Source organism: Polypterus senegalus, chromosome 16, assembly GCF_016835505.1.
Source record: "Polypterus senegalus isolate Bchr_013 chromosome 16, ASM1683550v1, whole genome shotgun sequence".
Classification (NCBI taxonomy): Eukaryota; Metazoa; Chordata; class Cladistia; order Polypteriformes; family Polypteridae; genus Polypterus; species Polypterus senegalus.
The window spans coordinates 4,473,846-4,494,371 of NC_053169.1; the positions used below are offsets into that span (position 1 = coordinate 4,473,846).

Sequence of the window (20,526 nt, forward strand, 5' to 3'; positions counted from 1 at the left end):
TCAAGAACACGGGGACACAGTTGGAAACTTGAGAAGGGGAAATGTCACACAAACGTTAGGAGGAGAACCACAGACATGTGGAACAAGTGGCCAAGTAGTGTAGTCGGCAGGACTTTGGAGACCTTCACACCTCGACTTGATGTTACTATGGGCAGGACTGGTGAGCTTTGTTGGGTTGAATGGCCTGTTCTTGTCAAAAATGTTCCAATGGAAATGAAGAGCCAGGAGGCCACTGACCTCTTTTTGACCGTTGTGTGTTCTTCGTTTGCAGAGCCAAACTCGGGATGCCTCAGTTTTTGAGCCCAGAGGTTCAGAGTTTGCTGCGCGCGCTCTTCAAGAGGAACCCCATCAACCGGTTAGGTACGTCTTCCTCTGCCGTGTTTGCTCACACATTTTGTATTTGCTAGAAGTCAGACGTGTCCGAGGTCTTATGTTGCAATCCATTTGGCCACCCAGTGATTATGAAAACACTTTTGGGGGGGCTTTATGCATTGCATCCTCTACCGTTGCTTTGCTGTTTTGAGTTAGATTAGTTTTTTTGTTTTTATGTTTTCTTAAAAGCACACAAAGCATTGGTTTCACACATAAATGAACATAAATCTACTGATACGCAGTGATGTGGCTGCTGTCGGCGGCTGTTCACCGTCTCTGGGGGCTCAAGGGCCAGCAGACATGTATGGTGGGCAGGCAGCCTGGCTGTCTTCATGCAGCAGGTGGGCAGCGGTGCCACTTGCAGTGTGGCGCGTTTGTACCTCTTGTCAACATAAGTGGCCGGGCTCCATTTGTCATAGGTGCCATCAGCTACACGAACGTGTTCAGCACCTCGATCAGCTGGCGACCGATCGGCTAATACTGGTACCTCACTTTTGTTTTCAATCTCCATCTCCCGATCACTTGCATCAAAGTCAGGGTCCGACAGGTCAGGGTGCGATTCGGTCAGAATATGAAAAACGAAGTTTCACTTTGGTCTCTCGCCACATGTTGATGCTGTTTTAGAGGCTGTTTGCTCTTCGCTACTCATACACGTGTAAGAAATGGAGGGTGAATCAACGAAGCTAAAGAGTTGAACTAAAACGTCACGCCAAGTTTTGTTGCAGTTTACAGCTCATTACTGTCCTCTACCCCTGAATTTCGACATTCGCCCTGAAAGAGTTAAGTGAGATGGCAGGGTGGGCATGGACCTTTTCAGGCTGTTGGCATGGTGACGTGACTCCAGCTGGAGTCGTCAACCCAGCCTGCGCCGCGTCACCAGAAAATGCAAATGAGGAGGTCCGGATGTTCTTCCCGTTTATCTCTCATTGCCTGCTTGTGTTCAGTAAACTGATAGTGAAACAAATATGGAGCAGCAGCTGTTTGAGAGAAACACTGCAAACTGTTGAAGACGTAACCAAAATACGAGTGCAGTGCGGAATAACACAATTCATGATTAAAGTTGGTCTCATTGTGAATCTCAAACGCGCGCCGGCCCACCTGCGTCAAGTGCCAGCCTTCTATTTGTTCTTTCTTCAGAAATGTTCTTTATTGTGCAGGCATCGCTGCCCTCCTCTTTCCTGACTCCTTTTCCTGATTATTGGTTAGTGGTCTGTCTCTGCCCATCAGTCTGGGGGCACCTCTAGATGGTACCCCCCTTTCCCTGGCTAAGCGGTGAGAGATGTGGAGGCCCTGATGAGCTCGGGGTTCACCCTGCAGTCCCAGGCCCTGGCTGATGGGTTTGGTGTGCCCGTTGGATGCCCCCGTCATCCTGTAGTTTACATCTCTAACTCAATCAGGGCTTATTACGACCCAAGGGACGTCACTTAAAAATGGTACCAAATTCTCTTGACTTAAAACATAATTTGTTTTTCTGCAAATTCAATTTTGTGCAAACCATTCTGCTCATCAGTGGTCTCTACTGAGGGGCGATGCCCCCACTCACCGCTAGCTCACTGGTGGAGCTGAGACACGCACTCGGGACCTCCAAGTCTAAACGAGAGCTGGTGCCCCCCGGCCTTGGGGCTTTTGGAGGGGCGTCACGTCCCAGTGCCATCACCACACTCGCCCTCCAGCACCAGCATCACAACCAGAGACGCGAGGAGACACTGGGTGGGAGACGGTGGACTCAGCTAATGTCTGCCTCTTCCTTTCTTTCTTTCTTTCTTTCTTTCTTTCCCTAAGGCGCTGGCCCAGATGGGGTGGAGGAGATAAAGAGACACCATTTTTTTGCTACAATTGACTGGAATGTGAGTACCGTTGTGCTTCCTGTTAACCAGTTATGGCGGCACAGCAATCCGTCAGATTGTATAACTACAGCATGTGTTCTGCTTTCATTACCTTTCATGTTTTCTGGGCTCTGTATGTTTTCTTACCTAATTGCTTCAGGGTGGATGTTATGTTTTAAACACCAAGAAATGCTGGAGTAACGTTCTTTTCTTGACTGCACTTCATTTACTCGGACTTGAAATTTTGCATCATTTCGTTGGGATGATTTTACAGCAGCGCCATTCTGTTTTCATGTACGTCACCATTTCGAGGTCCTGTCACTAAGATACAACCCAACGCTGTTAGGGACGTGTCCCTGGAGGTCACACAAGATGATGTCATCAGTATGGCAGATTCAAATGTCTCAAAAGAGGTGTAAGGCCACCTAAACGACAGAAGAGAAGCTCGTCTGTCTGATGTCTCATCCGTGAAAGAATGGAAACAAGAAAACAAAAAGGGGCAGAGATTATGGCTGAATTCGCTGCACCTGCTAACCTTTCGTTCAGCGCTGGCTCCGTCAGACGGTACGTTATCATCTGTCACAAAAATGTATTCGTTGGACACCATGTGCTCACTAAACTTGACACAGCCAGCGATTTTGAGTCATGTAAACTGATGTGGTCTGGCGACAAGATCAGCAAGTGCAGTTGGCAAGCATGACATCCTCTACAACCAGACGTCATGTGACGTGACATCAGCTTAATTCAGAGTTAGAGCCAAAAGCATGGAATTCAAATAACAAAGACAGGAACACAATGGCGAAGATGACGGTCCCTCGACAACTTCAACTTATATACGGCTGGAGAAGGCCGATAGCCCAGCTTCCTGATTAGGTGGCCCCGTCTCCTTAGGCTCCACACACAGGAGGCAGGGCAGATGACAAAAAACATCAAGTGTAAGGTTAACAAAAAACTTAACCAATGAATAAACGGCACATCGATACAAATCATATCCATCCATCCATTATCTAACACACCATACCCTAACTACAGGGTCACGGGGGTCTGCTGCAGCCAATCCCAGCCAACACAGGGTGCAAGGCAGGAAACAAACCCCGGGCAGGACGCCAGCCATATGTTTACCGAAGAGCAAAGACAAAGTAACAACAACATTTATTTCTAGAGCACATTTTCATACAAAAAGTAGCTCAAAGTGCTTTACATAATGAAGAAAATAAAATAAAAGACAAAATAAGAAATTAAAATAAGTCAACATTAGTTAACATAGAAAAGGAGTAAGGTCCGATGGCCAGGGTGGACAGAAAAAACAAAAAAAAAACTCCAGACGGCTGGAGAAAAAAACTAAGATCTGCAGGGGTTCCAGGCCACGGACCACCCAGTCCCCTCTGGGCATTCTACCTCACGTAAATGAAAGAGTCGTCTTTGGATTTAGGGTTCTCACGGAGTCACTTGATGTTGATGGTCATGCAAACTTCTGGCTTTTAATCCATCCATCATTGTTGGAACATCACGGTGCTTTGAGTAGGTGGTGGTGGCACAAGCCACCACCAAAAGGACACCGGAAAAGGAAACAGAAGAGAGAGTAGAGGTTATTACAGATTTTAGAGCAGGGCCAAAATCACAACAAATGACACCAAAATTAAAATGATGTTTAAATAAAAACCAAGGAGTTAAAAGAGCAGCCACTCTGGACGTGCCACAACAATGTCATTGTCCTTTATACCTCCTGGCCGATGACATCACAATCTGTCGCTTCCTGGCGATCCTGCATTGCTACCTACAATGTGACGTTTGGATACGCAAAATGGTGACAGCCACGTGAGCCACAAATATAAGAAAAGTCACAAAGAAACACAAAATAATCAAAAGAATTCCAAACTGGACAGAATTTATAATTAAACACAACAACACTGAGGAATCAAGACATAAAGTAAGTAAATATTATTTAGGAATGATTTGAACCTGCTTGCTGGGGTTGGCTCCAGCGTCTCTGTGACCAGCTCAAGATAAGCGGGTTTGGAAAATGGATGGAATAGATGATCTGATCCTGCGGCTGCCATCCTTCAACCTTTACAGCATCAAAAAAGGCTGCAGCGCACTTTGCCCAGTTGGTGGTGGCACTGAGTGTCACCACGTGATACCCAGAAGAGGAGAAAGAAGGTTATTATGAACTGGAAACAAAATATACAGAGCACCTTGAAGAAGTATTCCGCCCCAACACGATTTTCCCATTTTATTGTCCCAAAATATATTAAAGTAAGAATTTTTCTCCCCAAAGAAGCCCATCGTGCCAAATCAAAAGACACAAACTGAAAATCTTCCACCAATCTGCTAAAAAGGATTTCAAACGTCTTCTTGTCCTTTGTGAATTTCAGGCTGCCTTCAACAGCAACAGTAACGAGAATATGTATTTATATAGCGCCTCCCAATGCAAAGTTCAAGGTGCTTCACAAACAGTAGCACATGGAAACAAAGAAAACCAATAATCAAATAAAGTGATTACACTACACTGCACCATACGACAGTCAGTGGGGAAAGAAACAAAAAATCAGGGGAATAGAGAAGAAAAGCCTCAGGAGTTCCGTGGCCACAAGCCCACCCAGACCCTGCTGGGCGTTCTATTGTATATCTAAGATACAAAAAAAGAATAAAAGACCACCAGCCTGTGCAGACGCCATCAAGGACGGGGTCTCGGTGTTCTTCTTTTGTCTACCAGTCTCAGGGAATTTCACCCAGAGGGCAGTGCCATGGGGCTGCCACCAGATACCAAGAAGAGAAAAAGAAAGAAGAACAAGAAGAAGACATGGCATTTATATAGCGCCTTTCTCATCACTCAAAGCACTTTACATAGTGAGTGGGGAGCCACTTCAACCACCACCAATGTGCAGCAACCCCCTGGATGATGAGACAGGCGCCATTCTTGTGCCACCGTTAGGTGGTGAGGGGGTGACAGGGACAGTTAAATTAATAGGAATTGGGCAGGTTAGGGGGTGAGAATGACCAGGCTGTGGTGGACAATGTAGGCTGGACATCGAGATTCATCCACTCTTTACAAAGGATACTCAGGAATCTTTTCTGACCACAGAGAATCAGAACCGTGGGTTTGTTTGTGCTTTGCATGGTGGGCAAGCATGGAGGTGTAGGGGTCTCAGTCTTGGGGTCTACTGGCCTGACATGCTGTTATGTTCTCATGGATGTTTACGTGCTTTTATGTGGTTATTTCCACTGATTTTCTTTAACTTTGGTGTCCTGTTAATTAATTGTTCATTAGTATTGCCTAATTTTATTTGTATATATATTTTTTCTTTCTTCATCTTGTAAAGCACTTTGAGCTATAGCAGTTGTTGTTGTTGTTTAAGTTTATTTGTCTTCTGTGATTGTTGTGGGCGGAGCCCCACACAGGAGGCGGGGCCAACACCTGATGTCCCCACCCCAAGTCCTTCCTCTGCTATTAAAGTCCGCTGAGAAGGCTCAGTGTTCTGATTATGATGGGCTCTTCTCTCATTCATGCTTAAATAGCCAGAGGGAGGAGTCAGGAGTGGTGACATCAGAGTGGCCCTGCCTCCTGGGGCTCCACTCACAAATAGCAAGGAACATAAGTAAACTTAAAGAGAGTGTGCGTAATTAACCAAGAATTAACAAAATTGACAGCAATAACATAACGTGAATATTATTATTATTATTATTATTATGATTATTATTGTTATTATGATTATGATTGTTATTATTATTATTATTATTGTTGTTGTTGTTATGATTATTAATAATAATAATAATGCAAAAATAACCATAAACACTCATTAATGCACATCACATGTCAGAGCCACAGGAAATGGAAGGCCACCCTGATAACTCAGTAGCTGACAGCCATAACTAAACTATTAGTGTGGGCTCAGGGAGTGAAAATCATTTATTTTAATGTTGCTAATTGTGCTTTGTTTCTGCCCACAATCAGAAATTGTACAGAAGAGAAATTAAGCCTCCATTCAAGCCTGCGGTAGGCAGACCTGAGGACACGTTCCACTTCGATCCAGAATTCACCTCCCGGACCCCCACTGGTGAGCCTTATCTGTGACCCTCATAATCTCTTGTGTCTTCTGCACTGTTCACTCCACAGGTGGCTCCATCCTTTATTTTACGCAGCGCCCTCTTGTGTTACACACTGTCTCTAAAATACTTGAGTTGAGGGGACTGAGTGAGTCGGTGGTCTTTCTTTTATGTAGCACCTTTCTATAGTGAAGACCACTCAAATGCCATTTAGAGGTCCGGTATGTGCAACAGAACTTTACATTACGCTGGCAAGTTAGCTGCCGCGCTCTGAAGCACAGATTACAGCTGTGCTCTTCATTTTGGATAGCAGGGTCTTTCTATTATGAAAGGACATTTTATATAAAAGGTTTGTTTCCTCATTGTCAGCACTGACAGGGCGTCATAAAGGGATTTACAGGTGGGTATTTATGATGTGCAGCCCACTTTGACATTATGTGTGTTTTAGACGTATACAGTGGATTCAGAAAGTCTGGAGACTCCTTCACTTTCTGCCCATTTTATTGCGTTTCAGACTTCCTGTTAAATAGATTAATCAACACTCAGCAGCCCATAATGACAAAGTGACAACGCTGGCATCCTGGCAGGGCTGGGCCAAAGAATAATACCCGGCCGGGAGGCCAGTGTGATGTGAGGACAGGGGGAGACAACCTGCTAGGACTACATGGTCCCCCGAAACAGTAGGTGGCAACATCCCTGAGCGATGCTACCTGTAGGGATGCTTGCAAGGCATGCTGGGAACTGTAGTCACTTGGAGACAAGGGCTGCTGTAGGGATCCATGATCCCTACTTTGTGGCACTTCCATTTGACCCAGAAAGATGAAAGAAGTCACTTGACCCATCCAGCCGAGCTGGAGTCAGGTGGAAGAAGGACAAAGCTCGTCTGGAGGAGTGGAAGGAGAGGGAAAGTGAGAACAATAGAAGAATTGCACCATTTGTGATTTTTTTGTTTAAACAAATAAACCTTTCTGCTGTACCAGGACTTACTTCTATGGTGCTGCAACGCCCCTAGTGGTCACACCTGTTAGGACTCCATTGTCACTGTAGCTGTGACCAAAGTTCTGCAGCTTTAGTTTGCTTCGTGGGATTCTAGCAATAGCTTGACGGGTTGAAATGATTCCACAGGCAAGATATCTTCATTTTTAGAAGCTTTAGTAAAAATTCAAAGTTAAACAATTCAAATAAAAACAGAGAAAAAGATGGAAGTTGCAAAGTAAAGAAATGTTCTGTTTAAGGCGCATCGATCTTGTTTGTTTCTTTACGTTTTCTCATAGAGCTGATCCACTTCTAAATGGTCAGAAAACTGAATCCATCCATCCATCCCACTATATCCTAACCACAGGGTCACGGGGGTCTGCTGGAGCCAATTCCAGCCAACAAAGGGCACAAGGCATGAAACAAACCCCGGGCAGGGCGCCAGCCCACTGCAGGGCACACACACCCACACACACACACCCACACACACGGGACAATTTAGAATCGCCAATCCACCTAACCTGCACGTCTTTGGACTGAGGGAGGAAACCCTCACAGACACGGGGAGAACATGCCAACTCCACGCAGGGAAGACCCGAGAAGCGAACCCGGGTTTCCTTACTGCGCAGCGGCAGTGCTACCCACTGCACCACCGTGCCACCCAGAAAACTGAATGCTTATTCCAATTACAAACTACAAGGGGGTCAGTCTGTCCCTGCTAGCAATGAGACTAATTATAAAACAGACAGTGACTTAATGATCACAGCGTCACTGACAGAGAAACGAAGGCTCCATCTCAGGGGGCACGAAGCTCTGCCACAGTCCGAGGCTAGGAAGGAAGTTCTGCTCTATTCAAATTACATAAACACGAATATAAATTTAACTTAAAGCATTAACTTTCTACGATTGACTCTTACAGTCACCATGATAATAATCCTCTTTTTGAGTCCTGGTATTTTCTAATTTAGGTCCTCAGATTAAAAAGTTTAAGATCTCTGGACTACAGGATGAAATAAAAAACAAAAAGAGCAAACACACCAGCGCCAGTCGATTCTTTTATTGTCGGATATTTGAATACGGCAAACAGACCCCTAATGAAGGTAAAGGAAATGACTGGCCATGCCGGAGTTTATTATACAGAGTGCAACGGACCAGCTGACAGCCCCTAGGGTGTAACCAGAAATGTCACGTGAGGAAAAGGACCCCTGAGATTTTTTTCCTGTTTCGGGGTCCGCTGTTTTCTCGCCCAATTGGGTGGTTTTTGATCGTCTCCTACAAGAAAAAATGGCCGGCAGCTTTTGTAGGTGGTGCCTTCTTGGGCTACTTTTCCAAATACAAGGTGCTATTTTGGACTAGTTTTCAACTCCATGAATTTTCCTGCCATGTTTTTCCTCCGTCTGGCACTCCTTCCCCTGCTAGTCGCACTTGTATTTGTTGTAAGATTGTCATAAGGTCTCTCTGAGGGGACCCCCAACCCCCTTGGGCTTTGTCAGGATGTACCCAACCCTCTTGCTCTGAGTGATTTTTATTTGGGTGAACTTGCTATTTATTAAGCTATCCTTGGGCTATAAATGTTTTAGGAACCCGGCGACCCAGCTTGACATCACATTCTCAAAGAATACAACTGGAAATCGACGCTCCTCTCTTGATTTAGCCAGGAGATTTCAGAAGATGAAGAAGCAGCAGCTAAGCAGTTAGCACAGTCAGTGATCCTGGAGTTGTACCGTTGTGCTGGTTCTGAGAACGGATGCTTTGGATTCTTCTTCCCGCTGGAGATGTGAAATCACACGTTTCTTTTTTTATTTTTTAATTCTGCTTAACGCCTCACCGTCCTTGTTATTTCAGATCCACAAGAGATGCTGCGGGTCTGCCTGTCGAACTCGAGCTGTAATGGAGGCATCACAAGGGGTCTCACCTCACTCTGTGTCTTCACTCCCCATAATCCGCTTGCTTAACGCCGCCACTGTCACGAAAGATGAAAGCGTCACAAAAAAAAATCAATGAGCATCTTGCCGTGTGTCACACCGTTTGGTGTAGAGGTGTTGTGCGAATTACAGGATCAGTTGGCAAGGCCCGCCACGAAGCATGTGCTTAACATCAAATGCTCTGAGAATCCATCATCTTGTTTATCTTTGTCCTTTTCTTTTCCTTCTTTAAAGGACTTCCGTGTACAGATGAGATTTTTTTACTGCATGTAAAGCTTTAACGTCTGGGCCCCCTGCAGCCATATTGTCTTGTTACTGACGTCTTCATTTGACACAGTGGGGTCGATGCTTTAAGGCAGGAGTTCTTCAACGTGTTTTTCTCGTGACATCATCTCGCCCTGCTGGGTGTAGTGTGGCCTGGTAGCCTTTGGAGAATCGCCAGCGATATTCGTAGATAGGTCGGCCGGGGAGGTCGGGGACATAGTCACAGCAGGGGGTCTTCCTCAGAAAATCACCCCTGGTACTCATAGTGAGAAAATCACCACTAAAGATGGTGGGGTCGACAGACAGGGTGAGCCAAGAAGACGTACCGCATTTCAAACGTTTATTCTACAAAAATGCTATGAGATAACAGAAATGTCATTACGGCACAAGAAAGGGTCTACAAAATAGATTTTTGTTTCACTGTGTTTTAAAAATGATGTCTTCAAGGTAGTGGCCATCATTTAGATATACACTCCATTTCAAGGGGAATAGCTGGAGAATGGCATCATTGAGGGCATCACGGTTTTGAGGTCGGCGTGCGTAGATGTTTCCTTTAGAAGCAAAAGCTCCCTAATTAGAATGAGTTCTTTTAAATTGCGGCATTTTAAGTAACCGAAAAATCTAGAGATATGATAAAAGGTGATATCCCTCCCATAGTGATACGGCGGTACAAATCACATAATAGGAAATAACTTAGCTTTCTTTAATGACGATTTATGCGGCATAACAGACGAAAGGGAGCCATGACAACATTTGGTGTATAGTTTGTCATTTTCGTCACTGTGCTGAAAGGATTTTCCGGACGGATGACATCATCTTCCACCCATCGGCTTCAAAGTGTTTTGGCAGTAGTCCAGGCCTTATATGCGGTCTGTTCCACGTGCAGGTCCTCTCTGGTCTCCAAACAAGGAAAGGAAAAGACTCAACTCCACCTCCACAAAATACAGGGATAGCACAATGCCTGCCCTTGCAGTTGTTCCTTTCATTCTCCAAATAGTCCTTGTAAAAGTTCATGCGCCCCCTGGTGGTGACTACGGGCTCCTGTAGGGTTGAGCGCCCATTCTCAAGAGCCGTGATCCCACTGGAAACCAAGGGGGCTGCCCTCTGGCTGCCAGGGGAGAGACTGTCCTGAAAATACTCTCTCCCCGGTCCAGTTAAGGGCGCCAGCAGTCCACCACAGAGTATGTGGGATTTTCTTTATGTCTGGCACTGATACAGAGATGCTTGGCGTGGCCCACGGACCCTCAGTGTTCTCGCCATCCCATTGATGAGGTGCAGCCTCAAAGTAGCCGTTCTGTCTCCGGGCCTGAAGGCTCATGGGCTGCGACAAAGGCAACAATGTGAGGCCCCAAAGGTCAAGGAATAAGAGAAGACCCCGGGGAGGAGAGGGTGGTACACAGATTTATATAACCTATATGGGCACATTAAATGGCCCGGAATGTGTGCATGCAACTTTCTGCAAAAAAGTTGGGATTTATAAAAGACAACTTGATGGGAAAACTCTGAAGCATCCATACAGAAACTGGGAAATGATGACACCCTTGGACAAAGTGGGAACTGCAGCCAAACCAGCTAAATGACGAGCCACTGTATAATAAATCGTATTCCTGAGCCGTTATTATAATGTACTTTGAGCCGTTCTTTACACTTGGGCCTGGCATTAGTAAGACAGACTGCCCACAATCGCGCCAAGTCTGCTCATACGCAGGTTTTAACAATGGTTGGCTTGTAGTGATGGGTCGTTCTTGAACGATTCGTTCATTTTGAATGAATCTTTAATGTGACTCGGGAAGAACGAGTCGTCTCGTGGGAGTGATTCGTTCAGTCGCGCATGCGCATTTGCACAACTTGCTATAGTTTCTGTATTGGAATTGATTCACCTGTTTCAAGTTTTCGGGTTTTTCGAGTCGTTCGTTCATCACGTGACAGCCCCATAAGCTTAACCTATGCAGTCTGAGCCGGAAAGAGAATTGAACGAAATGACTCGAAAAATGATTTGTTCATTTTGCTGAACAAGACTCAAAGATCCGAGTCAGTAAAATGATCCGAACTTCCCATCACTATTGGTTTGCCGGGGACAAAGGGGATTAGCTGGCAGGTCAGGAATATCTTGGCCAAGCTTCACTCCATCATACCCTCTGCCTGGGAAGCCATAAACCGCCTGACGAGGCGCCCCGTTCAGTTTCTGTATGCTGTGGTGGTCCACACATGAAACATAACAAAAAATGCCAACATAAAAGGGCAACTTGCAGCAGCATTCAGGTTTTCCTAACATAATTGTGGCCCTCGTACCTCAATAAGGGCATCTAGCAAGAATGGCGCTGTGCTCATTATCTGTGAGCCATTAATCTACATGTCATCTGTGATGCCACCACCTGAGTGACCAAAAGCGTGGCTGGGTAGCCTTGGTCCACCAGTGGGTGGTTTATTTTGTGGCAGATGATTTGCTGGGTGGCACTGTATGTGAGGTTGGTAAGGTAACTGGCTGAACCCACAGTGCCTCATACTATTCATTAGGACAACAAATATGTGCCACGTAAAGGTGGCATACCAGTCAGATGCTGGCACCTTGCAACTTTCCCTACTCCCTCAGATGCTACAATGCCATGCATGCCCTTGGCCCAATCGCACCATAGGCGCCGGGGTCTGGAGGCCGGGGATGGGTCTGCAGCATCACGACTGCATATGTATGAGGCTGATTAGCATTGTCCATATATGGTTGTATTAGGGTGGCAAGTGGGTGGGGTTTGAGGTGTGTTCACATTGGCACATTTACATGATTGTGATTTATAAAATGTACATATGCCAGGTTTTACAAAAAATATTTTTTTGTTGCCATATGCATACTTTCAGACTCAAATCCATGCAAATTTTTATAAATTGGACCCCCAGTAGAGAAACAAAAAAAAAAGTGTGGGATAAAAACAGGAAGACCAATGCCAGGCAATGAGAAGCAAACATTTTAGTGACATTTTATGATTTTTCAGTCGTAGAGTTCATTCATGTAATCCTCGCAAATCAGGGCGGTCGTGGCCCTGGCCCATGAGGTGCGGTCGTGTTGTCTGACGTGCCCACCAGTCTGTGACAGAATCAAGTGGGTTTGTCACATAACAGATAATCAAACACAAAAGACCGTGGCGGCTAAGCTCGGTTTGTTCGTTTTCACACCTCATGCCCCTGTGCCCCGCTTCTGTTTTCAAGCTCTACCCACATGCACAAGAGATAAAAGTAAAATAACAAGCGGCTTGATGATTTAAAGAGCCACTCGGCCCCTTCTGAATCCTACTCCTCCATTCTGCCCATCTGCCATTTGGGAGAGGATGGCTGCCAAGCGTTTCAGCTCAATCAGCTGCTTTTCCACCTCCGCTGAAGTGCCGCCTCACCCACGGGGTGATGAATCAAACGGGAGAACTGGCATGGGAGCCGCTACTGCATCCCTCAGTCGTTCTGTTGGGCTCCTCCATTCTTGACACTCTGCCACCCGAATCCATGGAAGCAGTGGCCGTGTAACAGTAGGACTTGTGTGCAAAAGAATAAACGCATGTGCACACACACACACACACACACACACACACGAATGCCCACTCCTGGACCAGCACTTTGCATATAATGAGAGCCCACCACTTCACAAAAAGCCCACTCTTTGCTGCTTAGCTGCCAGCCCTATCAGTCCCAGATCTCCTGACGATGTCCCCACACTCTTTAACAGCCGTGACTTGTGTGACACCGACTTGTAATTGATATCCCAATGCAGCGTCAATGCCAATGCAGTTCAGGGTCAACATTTCAATAAAGCCTGATGAGGACCACGAGGAGGCTCGATGAGGTGGATTGATGGTGTGAGGCCTTCATCTCTCACCCATCATCAGCGTGGCGACGTCTTGCATGGGAGAGCGGGCATTAATACAATACAATACAATACAATACACCTGCGGAGGGCTGGCACCCTGACCAGGGTTTGTTTCCTGCCTTGCGCCCTGTTTTGGCTGGGATTGGCTCCAGCAGACCCCCATGCCCCTGTGTTAGGATATGGCGGGTTGGATGATGATGATGACTGACTGACTGACAATACACGAGTATCTTTTTATATAGCGCCCTTCACTGAGCGTGGTTGCAGAGCGCTGTGAACAAATCTCAGCTGAAATACGAGTGCAGATGCATGGGCATCAAAGGGGGTCTAATGATGACCCAGGGCCCACCTTGGCCTCGAGGCCTAGAACGAGCTTACGACTGAGAGTAGGGGTCCCCCAGAAACTGCTTGTGTATCCGTCCCAGAGTTCTGTGCTACGCCCCTCCATGCACATTAAGTTTGAATGGCGATTTGTTGAAACACTCAAAGCACGAGGTAAACAGTAATGGAGGCCAAACGGGTCTCTCCTCGAGTTAACTGATGAGCTCTGGCCGGTTGACAACGGTGGAGATTCAAGTTGTAAAAGGACATCTTCCCACCGCAGGAACTTTTTTTTCAGGGACTTTCTGGAAACGTCCACGTACCGCAATCTGCGTGGCGCGGCCTGATGAAGTGACCCGCTCGGGTCACAATGGGAGTCACACACGAGGGCATTTGTTCCAGAAGCTTTTTGCAGCACTCCCACTGTAGGACCCCGGGCCATTTGTAGCTCCTGGTCCTTCTCTTAGCTCCTCCTCCAAGGGGGTGTACCTTTTCTCCTTGCAGTTTACAGTGAAGACGCTCACATAGATCAGGAGTTCTTAAACTGTTTAATCTGAGGACCCCAGTAAGAAAACCATAACATTACTGGGACCCAGGAAAAGCCTAATGACAGCAGAGTCACACAGGGACAAGTAACAATGGCCTTAGGATAAAGGAAAAAAAAAAAAAACTGTAATGGTTTTTCCATTCAAGCTAAAAGAGAGAAGTGGAACTCAAACAAATCGATCGACTATTTGATAAAACATGGAGGCCTGTGTGTCCAGCAATCAGTTTGGCTCTGATTGAAAAATGAAGTGAGAGTGTGAGATGCACAAGGAGGAGTGAAGGTGAAGGCGAGGATAAAACCGGACAGGAGGCGAGAAAGGCATCTCGAAAATAATGACAGGGTCAGAGAGGTACGAGAGACGGGAGACGTTAGTGAAGGCATAAGACGCTCGCTGGCAGAGCTGCCATTAGGGACTGAAAGTATAAAACTGGACAGGAGATGACAAAGGCACCCCAAAAAAAAATATGGCAGGCTTTACAGAAACCACAGTACTTGAGAGCAGAGGCATCGGTGAAGTGACATTCACAGACACACGAACACCAAGGTGAACGTAGAGCAAGAGATAACTGCCAGGAGAAAACCCACGCAGACGCCAGGAGACCACGCAAAGACCACCCAGACGGCAAAAACGCCTGGCGGATTGTGTGCCAAGCAGGACCATCCCAGAAAGGGATGCCAGGCTGTCACAGGGCACATTCACAACCACGGTGACACTTTTATTTTGTCACCAATCGTCTTCAAGCAGACACCTTGATGGCGAGGAAAGAAACTGAAGTTTCAAGGCTGGGGCACACAGAGGGTGACTGGGCTGGGATTTGAACCCGGGACTGCAGGCGCTGATTGACTTCTCCAGTAACTGTCTTGACTGAGTAAATATAGCGCCTTGAAATGGAAGGAAAGAGACAGTCGGGTTTTATCAAGTGAAGGTCCCTTGATATTTACTGGCCAATTTGAAGCCAATTATTTATGAAAGGTTTGGGTTATTTGACAAAAAAACAAACAAAAAAAAATCTATTTTTGCCCAATCATCTGTCGTCACTCTCAATTGTCGTGCTGCTGATGTGAATATCTGTATACAAATTGTGGTCCGCAGGGGGCGCCCCAGACCTCCAAACTCACAGATACAACTACAACAAGCGCTGTGCCAGGTTCGAGCAGCACATTTATTTATATAAAACAATTACATAAATAAATAATTATATTTATACAAAAACTGGACTACTTCTCTACACTTAGCCTTCCGCTGTTCTCGAGTCTGCTTTACTTCACCTTCAGTACGTGCGTTACTGCCGGGCACGTCAAGGCGCCTTTTGAAACGGAGTGCCCTCCATGTCTTACTTACGGCAAGGCAGGCCACTGATTGAGAGTCATGAGTGGTCAGAGGGACAAGAAACAGTTGGCATCTACCGACTGAGTTCAGCTTGTGGACTTACACGGACCTCTCACGGGCTACGCGCTCATATCAGGCAAACATTTAACATAACGAAGCAAACCTACTGGGCACAACCTAAATACTATACAGTAACTAGCAAACGGCTCTTACAAGAACGTTTCAAATCGGTGTAATCACAACTAGAATTCTCCTTCCTCCTCCTTTTACTTCTCTACTCCTCGACTCCTGACTGACTCCTCAGGTGCACGTACAACACGAGATGGCTGCGATTTGTTCAATTATTCTCTTACTTGTCTTTGCCAGGCGCTGTGACCTTTTGTTCATAAAAAATTAATCGCCATTCAGAACAGGCTGCAGGATATCCTCCTTTATGTTTAGTAAAGCGCTGCTGTGTGAGGTGTGGGCTGCGAGGATCTGACGAGCCTGAAGATGTAATTATGACTGCTCAGCTAACGTAGCCACTCGACTTAAGGCAACGGATAAGAAATTAAGGAAGTGGCCAACAAGTCATTCACCGACGCCATTTGTTTACCTTTGTCGTAATGTCGCCTCTTTATTCAAATGAGCTCCACCATTAATACGACGTTTTGCTGAATGAGTCTTCAGATTGTCCATCACCTCCCGCTTTTCATTTCACAAAAAACAATCAAAAAACTGCGTGAGAGGTTCACTCCACAGCCTACACGCACCGCCGCACGTCTGCTGTTTTATAGGAGAGACGAGACAAACGCGATGAAGACTTGAGCAGAGAGCGCCGACTGACACTGATGTCCGCTCCACAGCCCGTCTTCACACTTTGTAATTCTCTCTTATTCTTTTAGTTGTCGACGGACAAACAAACACGACCTTCACACTGCCATTGGATTGAAATTTATTGACCCGCTATAAAATTGTGTTATGAGAAAGACTTCCTGTCCTCGCCGAGGCTCATTACACTTGACAGAAAGTCCTCTCTGCTCCTCTGCGCCAGATTTACTGCACCACTCCTGCGTTACTCTGAATGCCACGATGGCGGCCATGCGATGAGGCACATGACCACTGCGACCGCAATTAGGATAAAACTCTGGCAGGCACCCTACTGACCCCCAAAACAACACCCTAAAAATCACCCTGACCCCCTGCCAGTCCTGTTCTCCTTTGTTTTGACATTCAAACTTCACTGCGGACCTCCACCTCACACACTTGTCTGCTATTCCCTCCTCTCTGCCCCTTTCTTAGGCTTGACTTTGATGGTCAGCCATCTCAGTTTAACTGTTTCACGTGCTGATGTTGTGAGGAATAAGAATCACCTGATTGTACCATAGAAACAAAACCAGATAGAGACAGACATGAAAGGCGCTATATGATAGATAGATAGAGTGAAAGACACTATATAATAGATAGATAGATAGATAGATATGAAAGACACTATATAATAGATAGAGTGAAAGACACTATATAATAGATAGATAGATAGATAGATAGATAGATATGAAAGGCACTATATAATAGACAGACAGAGTGAAAGACACTATATGATAGATAGATAGATAGATGTGAAAGGCACTATATAATAGAAAGATAGATAGATTAATAGATAGATAGATAGATAGATAGATAGAGTGAAAGACACTATATAAAAGATAGATAGAGTGAAAGGCACTATATGATAGATATTGTGGATGAAGGTTCGAGACAACAGCAGGCAGACCCCAATTCAAACAAGCAGAATTCTTTTATTTCTTTATACTTGGTGAGTAGAGGGTCTTTGCCTCACAGAGACTAAGTGCAAAAAGCCCCCTCATAGGCGGGTGAGTTGCATTTTATAACAGAGATCTTCAAAGCAGCGGTTAGGAAAAATAAGCTCAGTTTCATCCAAAGGTCACAGAACATTCTTACACAATTTGTTGATTACAATGGAAAGCAGAAATTCTAGTCTTTTCTTATATTTTTAATTAAGCTTATCAGAAAACTTGTGCTTGGCATCTTAATTGGACGATAAAGTAGCCAAGAGCTGCATTCCACACTGGCAGCCCTACTCTATGTAAGCACACTTATTATCTGTTATAATACCTAGCCATACAGAGAACATGCAGATTTTCATACAGAAGCTAGCAATAGATTTTAACTTCCATTCCACAATATCCATTCATTCATCCATTCATCCATCTTCCAATTAGGCATATCCAGGGCAGCTGCAGCTTGGACAGGACACCAGTCTATCACCGGGTGAACACACACACACACACACACACACACACAGACACACACAAGGTTCAGTTTAGCAATACCAGTTTGCCTAACCTGTGCGTCTTTTGGCTGTAGGAGGATACTGGAGACCTGCATGGTGCTCATGTGGGCACAGGGAGAACATGCAGACCACAAAGGGAGCACTCAAAACACAAACACCTGGGTCCTTACTGTGAGGCAGAAGCACTACCACTGAGCCATTTTACCTCCACACAGATATGAAAGGCATGATATCATATACACATATAGATATAAAAGACAGATACATATGAAAAGTACTGTTTAACAAATAATAGAAATGACAAGCACTATCTAAAACTTAAAAATGAGAAGCATTATATAACAGAGAGTGACATAGATGTGAAAGGCACTATATAAAATGGCAGATAGAGATATGAAAGGCACTATATGACAGATAGATTGACTGATTCACGGTGGCTGGCCATTAAAGGCTGCTAAATCAGAGTGACAAAGAGGACTGTGTACCTGCTGAATGTCACCTTTCATGTTTTCATGTTGGTTCTTTTCCTGCCAGTGCCCACTCTCTCTCTCTCTCTCTCACTCTCACTCTCTCTCTCTCACTCTCTCTTACTCTCTCTCTCTCTCACGCTCACTCTCTCACTCTCTCTCTCTCTCTCTCTCTCTCTCTCTCACTCTCTCACTCTCACTCTCTCTCTCTCTCACTCTCTCTCTCTCACTCTCTCACTCTCACTCTCTCTCACTCTCTCTCTCTCTCACTCTCTCACTCTCACACTCTCACTCTCTCTCTCTCTCTCTCTTCTCTCTCTCTCTCTCTCTCACTCCCTCTCTCACTCGCTCGCCCGCTCATTTCTGTCTACTTTTTCTTCTCCTCACAGACTCTCCTGGAGTCCCTCCAAGTGCCAACTGTCACCAGCTTTTCAGGGGATTCAGCTTTGTTGCTTCCAATCTCGGTCCAGATCAGACTCCGACGGAGACCTCGGTGCTTGCCGTGCACCCCATTGTGCAGGTAGGAGTTGAGCACGGTGGGACCAGAAGGGTACTTAGCAGCACTGGGGTTGGCTGAAGTCCCGTTGTTAGCTACTGTACTTCCATCCATTCATCTTCCTAACATGCCTGTCCCACAGCAGAGTTACGGAGCAGTTGGGGCACAAGGCAGGAACACCTGGACAGGACGCCAGTCCCTCACAGGGCACACTCACACACACACACACACATTTTACCAGCTACTTCTTTTTGTATTACTAACTCATAATTCACCATCCCTTAGCACCACAGAGGGCCTCCTTTTGCAGATGAAGCACATCAGCCCTGTTTAATAATATTTTGATACGACATGTTCATTTATAATATGAATTGACTGTACTGGGACGACACAACAGGAGCCAGCAGAGGGTGGGGTGCCAATCCATGCAGAGTCCCCTCACAGACAAACACAGGTGACATTTGGCATCATCAGCAAACTTAGCAAACAAGTCTTAGCTTTGAAAACCAAACTACCAGGAGAAAACCCACACAGACCAGGAGAACATGCAAAGATCACCCAGAGGGCAAACATGCCTGGCATTCTAACCCAGGATGCCAGATAATTTTGTGCCAATCAGGACCATCCCAGAAAGGGGTGCCAGGCTGTCACAGGGCACATTCACACCCAAAGCGACACTTTTATTTTGTCACCAATCGTCTTGAAGCAGACACCTTTATGATGAGGGACTGACGACGTTTCAAGGAGAAATCAATGATGGGCACACAGGGGCCACGCAAACCTCATGCAGACTGTGACTGGGCTGGGATTTGAACCCGGGACTGCAGCCGCTGCTTTACATCCCCAATAATCGTCTGTTCAGTCCATTAAGTGTCACCACACCTGGGGGTCCGCCTGCACTAGGGGCACCCATATGGCTTTTAATAATATAGTGCCTTGAAATGTAAGGAAAGAGACAGTCGGGTTTTATCAGGTGAAGATTCTTTGATATTTGCTGGTAATTTGATGCAAATCATTTATGAAAAGGTTTATGTTATTTGATAAAAACAAAATAAAATTCTTTTTGTCGCCCCCTCCAACTTAAACATTCTTCTTACGCCAGTCTGATGCTGATGTAAATATCTGCATACATATTGTGGCCTGTAGGGGGCGCCTCAGACCTCCAAACCACAGATACAACTACAAGAAGCGCAGTCCCAGGTTCAAGTGGCACGTTTATTTAACTCTTTGAGGGCTGAATATTTATTTCAAAAAGCAATGGTCTCACACAGAAATCAACATAAAACGTCTGCTGCTGCAGGCTGTGGCTGCCAGTTTGCCAAGAATGTGTGGCAGGCTTGCTGCCAGGCTGTCTTTGTGTGGGTGGGACAAAGTTGCGGTGCATTGCAATCTGGTTTGTACCTCTTATCATTGTTAAGTGGCAGTCCTGCCTGGCGAACATGGTCAGTAAAATGATTAGCTGGGGGCCAATCAGCTGAAGCTTGAACCTCACATTCATTTTCAATCACTTGTATCAAAATCTGAGTCTGACAAGTGTCAGTCCAGTTCAGAGTTAATAGGCCAAACGTCGTCCACAGAGTATTTTGCTTTATGCATTTGCTTTGATCTCTCGCCAAATTTCAGTGCCATTTTTGCCGTTGTTTGCGCCTTGCTACTCATGCAAGTGCAGGAAATCTCGGTCAAACCAATGAATCTAACTTTCCTTTTAGCAACAAGAGTCCAACTAAAACATAACGGTTGGTTTTGTCACAGTTTACAGTCGATTATCCTCATCAACTCCTTCTTTTGATAAAAGTCAACATCAGCCCTGAAC

The 20,526-nt window shown here is 45.6% G+C and overlaps 1 protein-coding gene across 4 annotated transcripts in view; it reads left to right on the plus strand.

Annotated features, from left to right (window-relative positions):
- Window positions 1-20,526, plus strand: part of rps6ka2 (ribosomal protein S6 kinase, polypeptide 2) — a 122,681-nt gene that overhangs the window by 77,867 nt on the left and 24,288 nt on the right. For 3 of the 4 annotated variants that reach the window (XM_039738289.1, XM_039738290.1, XM_039738292.1), the window contains exons 10-13: window positions 272-360; window positions 2,155-2,219; window positions 6,154-6,256; window positions 18,607-18,737. In XM_039738289.1, the coding sequence (XP_039594223.1) occupies window positions 272-360; window positions 2,155-2,219; window positions 6,154-6,256; window positions 18,607-18,737 (388 nt within the window). The remainder of the gene's footprint in view (window positions 1-271; window positions 361-2,154; window positions 2,220-6,153; window positions 6,257-18,606; window positions 18,738-20,526) is intronic. The other variant, XM_039738291.1, reaches the window with a different exon arrangement.